General features: G+C 59.8%; 3 protein-coding genes across 12 annotated transcripts; all 3 read right to left on the minus strand.

Annotated features, from left to right (window-relative positions):
• Positions 1-160: 160 nt before the first annotated feature.
• On the minus strand, positions 161-3,164 carry FKBP2 (FKBP prolyl isomerase 2). Of its 6 annotated transcripts, none has more exons than XM_027531933.1 (6): positions 2,982-3,164; positions 1,563-1,731; positions 1,131-1,243; positions 963-1,009; positions 401-436; positions 161-306 (listed from the first exon to the last, which is right to left on the minus strand). In XM_027531933.1, the coding sequence occupies exons 1-6, from the start codon at positions 3,041-3,043 to the stop codon at positions 245-247; spliced, it is 489 nt and encodes a 162-aa protein (XP_027387734.1). In that variant the 5' UTR covers positions 3,044-3,164; the 3' UTR covers positions 161-244. The 6 variants fall into 6 exon arrangements, with proteins under 6 accessions (XP_027387734.1, XP_027387737.1, XP_027387736.1 ...); XM_027531936.1 differs by lacking the exon at positions 2,982-3,164 and adding an exon at positions 2,577-2,763; XM_027531935.1 differs by lacking the exon at positions 2,982-3,164 and adding an exon at positions 2,450-2,534.
• Positions 3,165-5,077: 1,913 nt separating this feature from the next.
• VEGFB (vascular endothelial growth factor B) lies at positions 5,078-8,484 on the minus strand. 2 transcript variants are annotated; one of them, XM_027531380.1, is made up of 7 exons: positions 8,164-8,484; positions 7,594-7,636; positions 7,056-7,252; positions 6,817-6,890; positions 6,587-6,622; positions 6,106-6,240; positions 5,078-5,511 (listed from the first exon to the last, which is right to left on the minus strand). In XM_027531380.1, exons 1-7 carry the CDS (start codon positions 8,221-8,223, stop codon positions 5,490-5,492), a joined length of 567 nt encoding a protein of 188 aa, XP_027387181.1. In that variant the 5' UTR covers positions 8,224-8,484; the 3' UTR covers positions 5,078-5,489. The 2 variants fall into 2 exon arrangements, with proteins under 2 accessions (XP_027387181.1, XP_027387180.1); XM_027531379.1 differs by having other exon boundaries at positions 6,106-6,341.
• A 363-nt stretch (positions 8,485-8,847) lies between these two features.
• On the minus strand, positions 8,848-12,814 carry DNAJC4 (DnaJ heat shock protein family (Hsp40) member C4). 4 transcript variants are annotated; one of them, XM_027531393.1, is made up of 7 exons: positions 12,234-12,814; positions 11,777-11,869; positions 10,896-10,989; positions 10,221-10,405; positions 9,902-10,066; positions 9,142-9,228; positions 8,848-9,050 (listed from the first exon to the last, which is right to left on the minus strand). In XM_027531393.1, the coding sequence occupies exons 2-7, from the start codon at positions 11,851-11,853 to the stop codon at positions 8,948-8,950; spliced, it is 711 nt and encodes a 236-aa protein (XP_027387194.1). In that variant the 5' UTR covers positions 11,854-11,869; positions 12,234-12,814; the 3' UTR covers positions 8,848-8,947. The 4 variants fall into 4 exon arrangements, with proteins under 4 accessions (XP_027387194.1, XP_027387192.1, XP_027387195.1 ...); XM_027531391.1 differs by having other exon boundaries at positions 12,200-12,588; XM_027531394.1 differs by having other exon boundaries at positions 9,902-10,063; positions 12,200-12,576.
• Positions 12,815-12,900: the final 86 nt, after the last annotated feature.

Genomic DNA, 12,900 nt, shown 5'->3' on the forward strand with positions numbered 1-12,900 from the left:
CTTGGCCATTGTGACCTCCATGCTACTGAGCCTACTAGACCCCAAGGTTCTACAGCCCGGAAAGGAAAGGGAGGGATGGAAGGGGGTCGAGGGAGAGAGGAGGCTGAAGCTGCGGTTTCTAAGTCTCTCAGGGCCCACAAAGAAACACAGGCTCACTTCATGTGTTTTAAGTTTTTTTTTTTTTTTTTTCTTTAAACAGTCTGGTCCCTGATGGGGGCCTCTCCACCGCCCCTCTCCAGTTTGGCTACAGTTCTGAACGTCGCTCGATTTTGAGCAGCTCCACCTCAAACACCAAGGTTGCACCACCTGCAGGGGAGAGGTGGGAGCAGAATGAGAACTAGGGCCACCCGGAGATAGTATGGATGCAGCAGATGGGGAGGGGGGCAGAAAGGTCTATTACCTGGAATCTTTGGGGGAGCTCCCCGCTCTCCATACCCTGCCAAGATAACACAAAGAAACAGAATGAGCTGTGGCCAGGCAGAGTGAGGTGTTCCGCAGACATCCAGGCTGAAGCTAAGCCTCTACCCATCCTAGCACTAGGCCAGAAATGGAGATGGGAAAAAAAAAAACAAGGGCAAGTTAGTCGCTCAGTCGTCTCTTTGTGATCCCATGAACTGTACCCTGCCAGGCTCCTCTGTCCATGGAATTCTCCAGGCAAGAATACTGGAGAGGGTTGCCAATTCCTTCCCAACCCAGGGACTGAACCTGGATTGCAGGCATCTTCTTTACCATTTGAGCCACCAGGGAAATGGGAGGGGGCTTGCTAAAGGTCAGAGAGTTGGCTCCAGAGCCAAGTGTCCCAATGGTCTTGCCCTGTCCTCATTGCTGGACAAGGCTGGACTTGGAAGTGGCATGGATTGAATGAATTGAGTGGAGATGGATGCAGAGACTAAATCAGCCTTCACCCTTACATGGATAATACACCCTGAACTCCCTATCCCCACTCCGAAAGAGCCTCTTACCCAGCTCTGATGGAATCACCAGCTTCCGCTTTTCCCCCTCACACATCCTGCAGGACAACACATGTTCAGCATGTGGCAACAACCAGGCTCCTTGCTCCCTCCCCCCATCCCTGGGGCTTGCCTCCCACAGTTTACCTCCTGGACCACAGCCATGGCCCCACGACTCACCCTAGCAGCCCCTGGTCCCAGCCCTTGATGACCTGGCCTGTGCCCAAGGAGAAGACAAAGGGCTGGTTCTGGGGCAGGCTGCTGTCAAACTCTGTTCCATCTTCTAGCTTCCCCTGTGAGACCATGGGAAGGCCAGTGAGGAGGGGGGTCTGCTCTGACACCCCCACCCCCAGTGCTCTTCCCATCAAGGTGGCACCCCACAGCATTGGTGGCCATAGTCCCAGCAGGAGACAGAACGTTGGGCAGCTCACAGTACACTGTCACTGCTTGCTGATGCCAACCTGGGAGTAGACAGTGAAGAGCAAGACAGAACCATGCAGAGTAGATGAGAAGACCTGCCCAAGAGATCCACCTTTTGGCAGAGAAACCTGGCTCCCGGTTCCTTTCATGTCCCCAAAAGCCCCGCCCCCAAAGCTCCACCCCTTCACCCACCGTATAGTGCATGTGCAGGACGTCCCCTTTCCTCGATTTGATGGGACAGTGGTCTACCCGTTTCTTGACTCCGATCTGCAGCTTCCGTTTGCCCTCGGTCCCTGTGGCCGTGACCAGGGCGCTCAGGCAGATGGACAGTACTGTCAAGACCCAGCTCAGCCTCATCTCTCTGTGGGAACAGACCCCGACCAACCAACCGGGGGAGAGGAACGGGAGGGCATGGAATACCGGCAGGTACCGGGAGGATTCCACCCCACCGTGGACACTGCCTGCCCCTGGGGATCCCCTTGTTCGGGATCACCGCCCCCTCCCCCAGGCTCCACGGCCACACTTACCAGTCCAGTGAGAAGGGGGCTTGCCCGAGGACCCCAGCAGCGGGGAGAGGGGGTCAGGGGAGGCCACAGCAGCCAGGGTCCCGCCCCTTTGCTCACCCCCTGCCCTTCCGTCCCTCCCGGTCCCCAGCTCTGCTCTTCAATTCCCACCCGTCCCCTTCCGCAAAGTCCAGACCCTATCTGGCTGCAGAGCGGTTGCCCCGACCGGGCGACCCCATTCACGCCACACCCAGTTGCCTCCCGCCCAGCACACCCACACATCTGCGGCTGCCGCAGGGGGTCGGCCCCGAGGCACCCACACGTCGCCACTGGGTGGCTCCGGGGAGCCCTTGTCCTCCGGGGGTACCCCCCAGGCTGAGCCTGTGCCTCCGCCCGAGGCGCCGCCCCAACTCTGAGCCCTCGGGGGCCTGCGGGGCACCCAGACTGGTCCCGTGTCGGGTGGCCGCCGAGCCCGCTCCACCCACACCACCTCTCCCGGGGGAGTTCTAGGCCTACTGCGTCCCCAGGCACGGCCACCGCGGAGACCGCCCCCGCGTGGACGCCCCGGGCCATTACCTGGGCCTACCCCTTCGCTAGGCTCCTTAACCCCACCTTTTAGAGGGCGTGGTTCCGCCCCCGACCCTGTATCCCCGCCCCCGACAGAACTAGACCCCTTTTCCTGGACGGTAGCCGCGCCACTCACCGGCTGAAGCCCCGCCCCCAGCGCCTGGGTTCCTTCCTCCTCGGCTTCCAAACCCGAGGCTCCTCCTTCCGCCTCTTCTAGCTCCTCCTCCAAGGACCAGTCTCCACCCCGCACCGGTCCTAGCCCCGCCTCCAGGCCTCGAGCTCCGCCTCCCACCGGCGCCAGTTGAGAAGTTCCACCCGTTGCCGTTAGACTTCCCGCCCCAACTCCCGGAGTCCCGCCCCTTGAGGCGTGAGAACCCTCCCCCTGCGGCATCCCAGGACAGCTCGGAACCCCCAACAGTCAATTTCCTCGTGACCTATCCCTCGTTGACACTCGGAGCCCCAGCCCGCTCCTGCCCCGCCTGATCCAGTCTTCCCTCTTGTACCCCGGCTCCCCCCAGCCCGGGCTGTGGCCCCCGCTCACCTCCTCGCCGCGCCCCCGGAGTCAACCCCAGTCGTGCCGCCGTCTCTGCGCAGGCGCGTCATCGTCGCCACCAGACCTGGCCACGCAGCCCGCCCTCATTGGACCGTGCAAAACCCGCGGCCAGACGCCCACTGGGGTGGTTTCTTCCCTAGCCACGCCCCCGAGGCACCATGTGACCTATACGTCACCTCCGGTGGCTTTGTAGTCCTTAAGGTAAGGTGAAAGTGACTTCCGAAAGGGCCGAAGGCACTTCCGTTTAAGGTGAAATTAAGGTCAGGCGGGCGCGGGTTCCCGGAGGGGGTCTTGAGACGCCATTTTATGTCGCCCCCAGCTTGACGCTCCTGATTGCCCTTGGGCCTCTTCTGACCCACAGTCCTCAGTTGCTGTGGAAAGAGCCTAGCTTCAGAGTGAGCCTTGGGTTTGAATCCTGGGTCTGCCACTCATTGACTGTGTGACCTTGAAGAAGTTTCTTGGCCTGGTGACTCGGGCTTGATAACATCGACCCCACAGGGTCCCTGTTGGAGTCCCCCAGTAATGTGCACAGCTAGGCCCACAGCAAATGTGCTTAGCTTTTTCCTCTTCCAGCATCCAGGCCTGCTTCTACCCGGGGCACAATAACCCTGAGTCATGACTGCAACGGTCCGGCTGGGTCCATTCCCCATCCAGACTTATTTCCAGTCACTTCAGCACCCAGGAAGAAACATGTGTGTGCTTAGTCGCTCAGTCGCGTCCGACTCTTTGTGACCCCATGGACTATAGCCCACCAGGCTCCTCTGTCCATGGGATTTCCCAGGCAAGAATAGTGGAGTGGGTTGCCATTTCCTACTTCAGGGATCAAACCTGCCTCTCCTGCATTGGCAGGTGGATTCGTTTTCACTGGTACACCTGGGAGGTTCCACCAAAGTAATGAACCTGCAGTTGTGCTTAGACGCTCAGTCGTGTCCGACTCTTTGACCTCATGGACTGCAGCCCGCCAGGCTCCTCTGTCCATGGGGATTCTCCAGGCAAGAACACTGGAGTGGGTTGCCATGCCCTCCTCGAGGGGATCTTCCCAACCCAGGGATTGAACCCAGGTCTCTCACATTGCAGGCGGACTGAGCCTACAATTGAGAGGCAGCGAAACCTAAGTTTAATGTTAGGGAGATGGATGATCTGAGGCCAAATCCTCAAGTCAATCAGCCTTTCCGAGCTTATCTCCTCAGTTGAAGAAAAGATGATCACAACAATGACCTCAGAATTGAGGGCTTGGTGAGAAGGCACATACAAAGCACATGCTCATTGGACAAGCTAAATGGGTTTGGGAGGTCTCACTCTAACTGAACTTTCGTCTCTTCTGGTTTAACGCCACTCTTGGTTTGGGCCTAACAAGATCACTACCCCTTCCTCTATGACTTCAGAGAAGGCCTCCATTAGGTAACTGCTTTGGGGTAAACCCTGCCCTGAATGTTCTGCCTTGGTGGGGCAAAGTACTGGTGGCCAAGGTTGCCTTTCAGCTCACCCCCTTCCCACTGAGCCCCAGGGGCACTAGAGGGTGCAGGCGGAAAGCTGACCACTGAGTTTGGGCTGGGTCACATAAAGGTCAGGGGAGTACCAAGTAGAGCATGGGGAGGGGAGCCCAAGGTGCAAGGGAGGCGAGAGTGAAGACTGCAGTTGAAAAAATATGGAGTTAAGCTACATGAAGCAAAAAGTTGCAAACACAGAGTGTAGCCTGGCAGGGAAGATGAATGTTCTTTTCTATTACATGACTCTTAACTTTCTTGGCACCCAAGGGCCCAGACCACAATGATCATCTGCTCCCTCTGTGTGCACATGTGAGGCTCAGGAAGAGGGGCAGTGACAGCTGAGGTGTCACTTGGCAGAGGTGAGTCCCACCTCAAGCTCACTGGCCATCTCCTTTCAGAAAGGAACCCTTGTGATGGACACAGGAGCAGGACCCGTTAGCGCAACATGAAAGTGAAGAATGCACGATTCTGGCACTGTGACTGGTTGTGGGGGGTCTTTGGACCTCATCTCCTCCAAGCTCCGTGTCAGTACAATGCAGACGTTGATGTCCAAACCAGCCAGCCTGGACAGTGACAGACAGTGACACAGGCAGGGACAGTTCCTTCCATCTCTTTTATCAGGACTGGGGTTCACAGTTCCTGCGCTGAAGCCCAACTCCCACATTTTTGTAGAGGATTGGGGTCTTCTCAGTGAGGGGACAGAGGAGCCAGCTGTTAGATGCTCACTTGTACAAGGTGGTTAAAATCTGAGTCGGGACCCCATTCTCTTCCAGGTTGGTATGTGACCCCTCTTGGTCTCCTCATCCAACTCTGTCCACGTTGTTGGATGGCAGCCTTGGAGAGACAAGGGGCAGCTGGAAGGCCCTCCAAGAGGCCCAGGTCCCGGAGGAGCTTCTGCCCAGGCTGAGGTCTTGGCGACTGGACGGTTCTCACAGGCTGCCCTCCTGCCCTCTCTGGGGCGAGGGCTGTGAGGCTAGGGGCCCCACTGAGTCTGAAAAGCAGTTTGTCACCTTCGCAGCTTCCGGCACCTGAGAGGGGAAGAAGGGGTCTGTTCACGCTGGCCCCAAAGCTCAGCCCCTGTTTCTCTAGACGCACCTGCTTGTTACCTTCTGTGAACCCCATTCTCCCCTAACACTCCTGGGAAGCCCCAGCTGGCCCGGCCCACACAATGCCACCCCATGACCCCGCTGTGGAAGGGAGGGGTGGAGAGAAGCGCCTTGGACGAGAGTGGACCAGGGTTCCACTACATCTCCTGGCCTGCTGGAGCCTGTAAGGTAGAACATCAACGTCTACCATAGGCGTTTCTGAGACGGTTCAGAGCAGGAAGGCTGTCTTTCCATTGACACTCCTGGTGATGTCACCTCTTCCAGGATGTCTCTAGCCTCTCAAAGATGATGTCAGGTACTGCTCACCACAGCCCTTGACATCCTCTATTGGCATCATGTGTCTGACTCCCACATTAGAACAGGAGCCTTGTTTTTGCTGACCACAGTGCCAACTAGGTGCTGGGTCAATATTTGTTCAACCCGGTCAAAGCTTCCCTTTCCCTGGCTCTTCTCCCACCGGCTGGCTCACCTGGACCTGCTCCAGGAAGGGCCTGGACACCACTCCCAACTCCTCACCTGCAGGTGTCTGGGTTGAGCTCTAAGCCCCGCCCTTGACAACGGAGGAAGCTGCGGCGTCGGCAGCGGCAGTGGCAGGTCCGGGGGTCAGGGCGCTGGCGGCGCTGGGGGCAGCGTGGGCAGAGGGGCCTGGGGCTGGAGTGGGATGGGTGATGTCAGCTGGGGAGGGTGCTCCAGGGGCAGGGTCCCAGCCCGGAACAGAGCGGGGCTGGGGACGGTGGTGGGGAGTGGAAGCCCTAGGAGGAGAAGCAACATGTCTTGGGTGGGAAGGAAGTCTTCCCAGGGGCTGGGGTCAGGGAAGAGCACAGAGTCTTGGGGAGCAGAGAAAAAGGAGGAAGGTGGGGACAGGCCGGGGAGGAGAAGGAGGGGAGGGGACCACAGCTTCCTGACACACCCTAACACCCCCTGCCCCAGCCACATGTGACTTTCTGGGCACTAAGCTTGGGCTCCAACCCCACCCCAGCAAGAGCCCAGGACTCACCTGTCTGGCTTCACAGCACTCTCTCGTTTTTTTGGTCTGAAAAGTAAGAGAGACAGACAGAGACAAGGACAGAGAGGATCAGGAAGCCAAGCATTCTCCACTCTCTTGCCCTCGATCCCAGGCCTGCCCCGCTCTACCCTTGGAAACCTTGTCCCCGCTGCGGTGTACCGCCCACCCAGCACCCCCTAAGCCTGATCTCTGCGAACTCCGAGGTGGGGCCTCACTGGCACCTGCATTCACACTGGCTGTGTTCTTCCAGGGACATCTCCCCCAGCTGACTGCTTGGGTACTGGATCATGAGGATCTGGGCTCAGGAGAACAGGGAGAGACACAGTGAGAGAGACGGGAAGGGGGCGCTCCAGGGCTGGAGGGATGAGAACACCTTGCCCACTGCCCAGGGCTCTGGCCGCCACCCCCTCAGTCCCCAGAATGCCAGCATCCATCCAGGCACACTCCCCTTGCCCCCTACCTGCATTCGGACTTGGTGCTGCCCAGTGGGCACGCACTCCAGGCCATCGTCAGGGCAGCAGCCGCCACAGCGCTGCACTGTCACGCAGCTGGGCACCAGTTGCTTGGCCACAGTGCCCATGAGCTCCATGTTCAGGGGCACCACCACCTCCCGCGGCTGGCAGGTGGCACGAGCATACACGTCTATCCATGACACCACTAGGGGCAGATGAGTAAGGGTTAAGTCCCCCAGAGTTTCCTGCAGCTGCCCCCTGGCTCCTCTGTCCCTGCGTCCAGAAGCTGTTCTTAGTTCCCCCGTCACAGCTACCCTCCACTAGCCCCCGCTTCTGCCCACCCAATCTGTCTTCCTTGCCCTGTTCATCCAGATGCCAGGCATCCCACTGCCTCAATCTGCTCTTCTGTGAAATGGGCAGAATTAAAGAGTTTGCATCTTACAGAGAGGCTGTGATTACACAAGATGAGAAATACATGGAGTCTGCAATCAGGGCTGGAAGCAAATGTTCTGAGCGCCGGCTGGTGCAAAGTTCTGTTACTATTACCTTTCTTCTGGTGACCAGGGGCATCAGGCTGGGAGACGGGGGCCTGTAGGAGAGAAGAAATCTGGACCAAGATGCACTCCAGGAAGGGCTTGGCAATGTCTTTCTCCCCAGGGCTCTGCCCTTGCAGTCAGGAGGCTTCAACTCCCCTCTGACAGTTTTCCAAACTGCTCTGTTCCTGGGGTCACTCTAGCTTTACCTGTCCTCTCCACGCCACCTGGGACCTGCCCCGGCTACTACCCGCCAGGCCCGCTCTGGCAGCAGCCTCGAATCTCCAAGCCTGGAGTCCGGGCTAGTTCTCCAGGCCCCAGATCAGGAAGGGGCACAGTGGGCGCCGAACCGCGTCCGCCAGGCACCGAGGCGGCCCCGCCCCCGGCTGCGCCCAGGGGACGGGGTGGGGCGGGGGAGTGGCCCGGGAGTCTGGCGGGCGGGCGAGGAGGGACTCCTCCCGGGGGATGCCCGGGCTGGGCTCCCGAGACGCCGCCGTGGATCCCCAAGAACCCGCGCCTTCCTACTTCCGCCAACCTTGAGAGAGGGCACGGCGCGCGGGCGGGATGTCTCGGACGCACGTACCTGGGCGGGGGCCAGCTGCAGGAGCACGGCGAGCAGCAAGCGGCGGAGCAGGGGGCTCATGGTGCCCGCGGGGGCCGCGCGCCGGGGGCGCCCGCATCGCCCTAGCCGGGCGGCGCGGGGGGCGGCGGCAGCCAGAGCCCCATGGCGCGGGCCCGGGCGCGGCGGGCGGGGACCGGGTGCGGGGGGCGGCTCCTCCGCGGCCCCCTCCCGAGCCCTGGGCGCAGGCAGCGCAACGCAACGCAGCGGCGGCAGCGGCGGCCGAAGGAGCCGAGCGGGCGGGCGGCCGGTGGTGGCGGCGGACGGCGGGGACGGCGGGGACGGCGGGGGCGGCGGGGGGCCGGGCCCGGGCTGGCGGGCGGGCGGCTCATGTGACCCAGACACGCGCTCCCCACCGGGCCGCGGGGCGGGGGCGGGGCGGGGGAGGGGGGGCGAGGCCGCCGGCGGGGCCCGCCCCCTACACACACACACACCCACCCACACACACACACACACACATACACACACCCACCCACACACACACACACACACATACACACACCCACACACACACCCCCCTCCCGCCGCTGCAGGGGAAAGGGGACGCACCGCCCAGGGGGCCGGACTCCCGGGTTGCCGCCACCAAAGCCTGGAGGGCGGGGCCGGGGCGGGGGGCGCTGGGCCTGTAGGAGGGAGCCAGACGAGAGCTCTGAGAATCACTTTATTGCACGCGTTTTGGGGCGTGGGGCGTCCCAGAAGGGGGCACCTTGCAGGCCCCATCCAAGGAGAGCTCTCCAAGGTGAGCCACTCAGGGGCCTGGGCGCACGATCCCGGGGCCTTGGGGCGGCCCGGGTGGTGACTGCAGCTGCTGCCTCTGCCGCTGCTCCTGCAGGAGCCTGGCTCTGTTGGCCCTGCAGGGAGAGCACCTGGGTGGTCGGGACTGGGATCCTGGGAGGTGGTGCCGGCACAGGGAAGGGAGGGCAGGAAAGAGCTGGGACAGACCTGGCCCGGGCCCGAGTGTCGTTGTAAATAGCTGTGATGATTCGATCCTTCTCATCCATGAAGCTACGATGCAACTGCTCCAGCTTCCTGCAAAGGGATTACAAAGAACACTGGGACCACCAATCTCTGCTGTCCCCCAAGTCTCACTTCCCTCCCCTCCACTCCAGGGTCTCACAGCTTTACACCTGTGGGGACCGCAGCCGAACTGCCAGTGCTAGGTGAGGAGACATAGAGTGGTCGGGACTTGTCCAGGGTCTCATGGCGACCCAGGTCCCTGACTGTCATGACAGCAGCTCTGAATGTCAGAGAGATCCTTGAAAGAGACTAGAAAGGTTTGTTCTAACTCGATCACTGAACTAGGCACACTGCTAGCAGTGGGCACCAGCCTTTAGGTGTCTCTACTGTTGAAGCTCAGTGGCATGGCATGCACGAGAGGGTGGCAGGAATGAATGAGGGCAGTTGCTGGTAAGGCCCAGCTTGACCCATTTCCTTCTTGTGCAGGCTTTCTGGTTGGCTCCAGCACTCTGGTGATTAGCACCAAAAATTTAAATTCAAATGATAAAAAACTGAAATGACATGAGCTCTTAGTGCACAGCTGCCTTTGCCAAGTCAGAAGGGGCTCTGGAGGAGACCAATTTCATGCAGTTCTTAGCTTGGGACACACAAGGGTGCAGGTCACAGGGGTGGCGTGGTTAGGTACCTGACGCTGGGCTTCGCCCACCCTCCTGCCCCCTGCCCATCGCCCTAGGGAGACACGCACCTGAAGGCGACGTAGTGCAGGCCCATGCCGGCCAGCATGATCAGGAGGCAGTACCCCAGCACTCGCCGGTTGTGTTTGTGCTGCTGCTGCCTGGACTCTGGCCCCTGAGGCCTCACTTTATGAAACTGGGCCCAATATTTTTCATTGGGGGGTGCCCCAGAACTGCTTGGAGGAAGAAGAAGGGACAGTGTAAGGATGAGCCCATCCAGACAGGCCTCCTGGCTCCTGCTCCCCAGCCTTGTCTCACCCCTCCACTCCCCTCATCTCCCTTTTCACGCCCCGTCCCGGGACCCATGAGCTGGGGGCTGGACTACTGTACCTGTGTGCCTGGTGAGCAGACCTGGTGTGGGCTGTGGTTCCTGGAGACTTTGGGGAAGCTGCCGAGCGGAGCTGGTGGTCATAGCTGCGGCGACTCTGCTCACGGCTCAGCACTTGGTATGCTTCACTCAGCTCCACAAAGCGACTGTGCAGGGCTGGGTTCCCGGGGTCCCGGTCAGGGTGCAGCTGGGGTGGAGCAAGACTCCCCTCATCTCCCTTTCCATGCCCCTTCCCGGGACCCATCCTGATAATGTCCATTGTCAAGGGCTCATGTCATTCCCAGAGGCCCTTCCTGGGGAGTGACCCTCACTCTCAGGCCTGCCCATCCCTGTAAACCACCACAGAGTCAGGAAGCACAGACTTCTGCCTCCTCCCCTTGTGTAAGTCCTTCCCACCTGCTGCCTGGCTCTCACTGTAAGTCCTGGATCCAGCTTTCTCAAGAGCAGGCAGGCCAAGAGAACCAAGCCCAGCCCATCAGACAGGCCTGGCTCCTGCCCCCTAGCCTTTCCTCCTACATGGGCAGATCTCTCCCCATGGGGCACCTCCCCCAACCTGTGAATGCTGAGGGAATGTGCACCAGCCAGAGTGAGCTTCTCAGCTCCATTTCTGAGAATTTGAAGCATACCCCATCTGGCTCAGACTTCCCTTCCCCCTCTCCGCTTAAAACCACTGGTACCTCTTTGGACTTGGAGAAGAAAGCTCGTTTAACTTCTTCAGTGCTGGCACCAGGCTGCACCCCCAAGAGTTCATAGTAGTTACTGGGGCCAGACCTGTGGAGAGAGGCCCAATCCTGCCAGGGCTAAGGAAGACACAGGGATACCCCTTCCCTACCCACTTGGGCCACCCTTTGACTCAGCATCCTGGTGCTCAGGGTTGAGCCAGGTACCAAGGATAATCTCTGTAAATCATCCCTCCCTTTTTGAGTGTTTCAGGTATGGGGCAGATCAAAATGTCTCCAAGTGTAGTTTTCAGACTCCTTGCATCAGAAACACCTGAAAATTATATTTTGGTTTTGGTTTTGATCATGTTTTTTAAAATAAATTCTTGGGACTTCCCTGGTGGTCCAGTAGCTAAGACTCAGGGCTTCCACCTCAAGGAGCCTGAGTTCCATCCCTGGTCAGGGGAACTAAGATCCCGCATGCCCTTCAGTGCGCCCAAAAGAAAAAAAAGAAAATTATTGAGCCCCACCTCATTCCTGCAAATCAGAATCTCCAAGTAGGGCCCAGGAATCTGCAATTTTGTAAGCACCCCCCCACCACCACCACGCCGCCCCCCGCAGCCCTCCTGTGTTATGCACAGTGATGCTTAACAACCACCTGAGTTGTAGGAAGGGCACTGGGTTTGACTTGGGTTCAAATTTTATATCTGTATGACCCTGGGGGTTATTCCTTAATCTCTGATACTATGTCTTCAGCAGTGAAGGTGAGAGTAACCCGACAAATCTGTAAGGCGCCTGACACAGAGCTATCCCAGCACCTAGCGCAGCGCCTAGAATTGGGCAGGCCAGCAACAAGAACCTACTGAACGACCGGGCCGGATCCCGGGGGCCCGACTCACCGCTGCCGGGCGGCCGCTGCGAAGAACCAAAGGGGAGGGTTGAGGGGCCACAGCCGGCATAGGCGCAGGGGCAGCATGGCGGCAGGCGGGCAGCTGGTGAAAAGAGACCACAAAGAGGAGTGGGATGGGACCCCCTGAATTGGAGGAAATGGGGAGCGGGGGGTGCTGGCCCTGTTTAGATGCGAAGGGAAACTGAAGCAGGCCCGCGGGGGCTCAGGGGCGTTTGGAGCCTTTTTGCTGAAGACCAGACCTGTGTTCTGGCCCCGTCCCCGCCTCTGCCCCGTGCGTCCAAGACCCCCCTCCACATTCGTCTCGGTGTCTGGGCCACTAGCCCTGGACGCGGAGACCCCCTCCCCACCCTGGGAGTATTGGGGGGGCGGGTGCAGGAGGAGCCACACCAAGCCCCGCCCTCGTTGCACTCACAGACTCCGCCGCGGCTGCCGTTTCCTGCTCTTACCCAGGCCCCGCCTCCGCACTCTTATTGGCTAAGACAGCCAGACACGCCCACAGGCCAGAAGGGGCGTCAGTGCGGCGAAGCCCCTCCCCCGAACGACCATTGGCCTTTGACGCCTCGCCCAGACCGGAGGGCTTGCAGAGAGGCGCCGGTGCCCACCCGGGAACCGGCGGGACTGGTCCTGCTCTGAGTGCGGCTTTCAGCTCAACCTCTGTTGTTCACTCCTTCGGACACAGCTGTTACTCCACTCTGCACCGAGACGCATTTCACAAAGCAGTTTCCACCCCGTAAAATGAAGTGTGAAAATTAGTCGCTCGATCGTGTCTCTTTGCGACCCTGCGCATAGCCCCGCTGCAGGCTCCTCTGTCCATAGGATTTTCCAGGCAAGAATAATGGAGTCAGTAGCCATTTCCTTCTCCAGGGGATCTTCCCGACCCAGGGATCAAACCCGGGTCTCCTGTATTGCAGGCAGATTCGGGAAACCCTTCCACCCCATAGTCAGCCTGGAGCCTCACTGGAACCTGGCAAAGGGGCACGGCCCTCAGCTTGCAGAGGGGAAGACTGAGCCTGGGCCTTTTTTTAACCCAAGTCACTTGTCCTGTCTCTCTCACCCTCCCTGGGCTCTCCCAGTGGCCCCCTCTGTCTCATGCAAACAGCAGATGCCAAAGGA

The sequence above is a fragment of the Bos indicus x Bos taurus genome, chromosome 29 (genome assembly GCF_003369695.1).
Source record: "Bos indicus x Bos taurus breed Angus x Brahman F1 hybrid chromosome 29, Bos_hybrid_MaternalHap_v2.0, whole genome shotgun sequence".
Taxonomy (NCBI): Eukaryota; Metazoa; Chordata; class Mammalia; order Artiodactyla; family Bovidae; genus Bos; species Bos indicus x Bos taurus.

Bases quoted from the DNA above. Each gene is read 5' to 3' on its own strand.
- FKBP2 (XM_027531933.1), bottom strand. From the start codon at position 3,043: ATGACGCGCCTGCGCAGAGACGGCGGCACGACTGGGGTTGACTCCGGG. The intron at 1,732-2,981 runs GTGAGCGGGGGC...CTGTTCCCACAG, and splicing joins TCCGGGGGCGCGGCGAGGAG to AGAGATGAGGCTGAGCTGGG. The intron at 1,244-1,562 runs GTGGGTGAAGGG...ATGGTCTCACAG, and splicing joins TCCTGCACATGCACTATACG to GGGAAGCTAGAAGATGGAAC.
- VEGFB (XM_027531379.1), bottom strand. From the start codon at position 8,223: ATGAGCCCCCTGCTCCGCCGCTTGCTGCTCGCCGTGCTCCTGCAGCTG. The intron at 7,253-7,593 runs GTAATAGTAACA...ATCTGCCCCTAG, and splicing joins CCCTGGTCACCAGAAGAAAG to TGGTGTCATGGATAGACGTG. The intron at 6,342-6,586 runs GTGAGTCCTGGG...TTCTCCTCCTAG, and splicing joins AGTGCTGTGAAGCCAGACAG to GGCTTCCACTCCCCACCACC.
- DNAJC4 (XM_027531393.1), bottom strand. From the start codon at position 11,853: ATGCTGCCCCTGCGCCTATGCCGGCTGTGGCCCCTCAACCCTCCCCTT. The intron at 10,990-11,776 runs GTGAGTCGGGCC...CTCTCTCCACAG, and splicing joins GCAGCGGCCGCCCGGCAGCG to GTCTGGCCCCAGTAACTACT. The intron at 9,051-9,141 runs GTCTGTCCCAGC...CTCTCCCTGCAG, and splicing joins GACACTCGGGCCCGGGCCAG to GGCCAACAGAGCCAGGCTCC.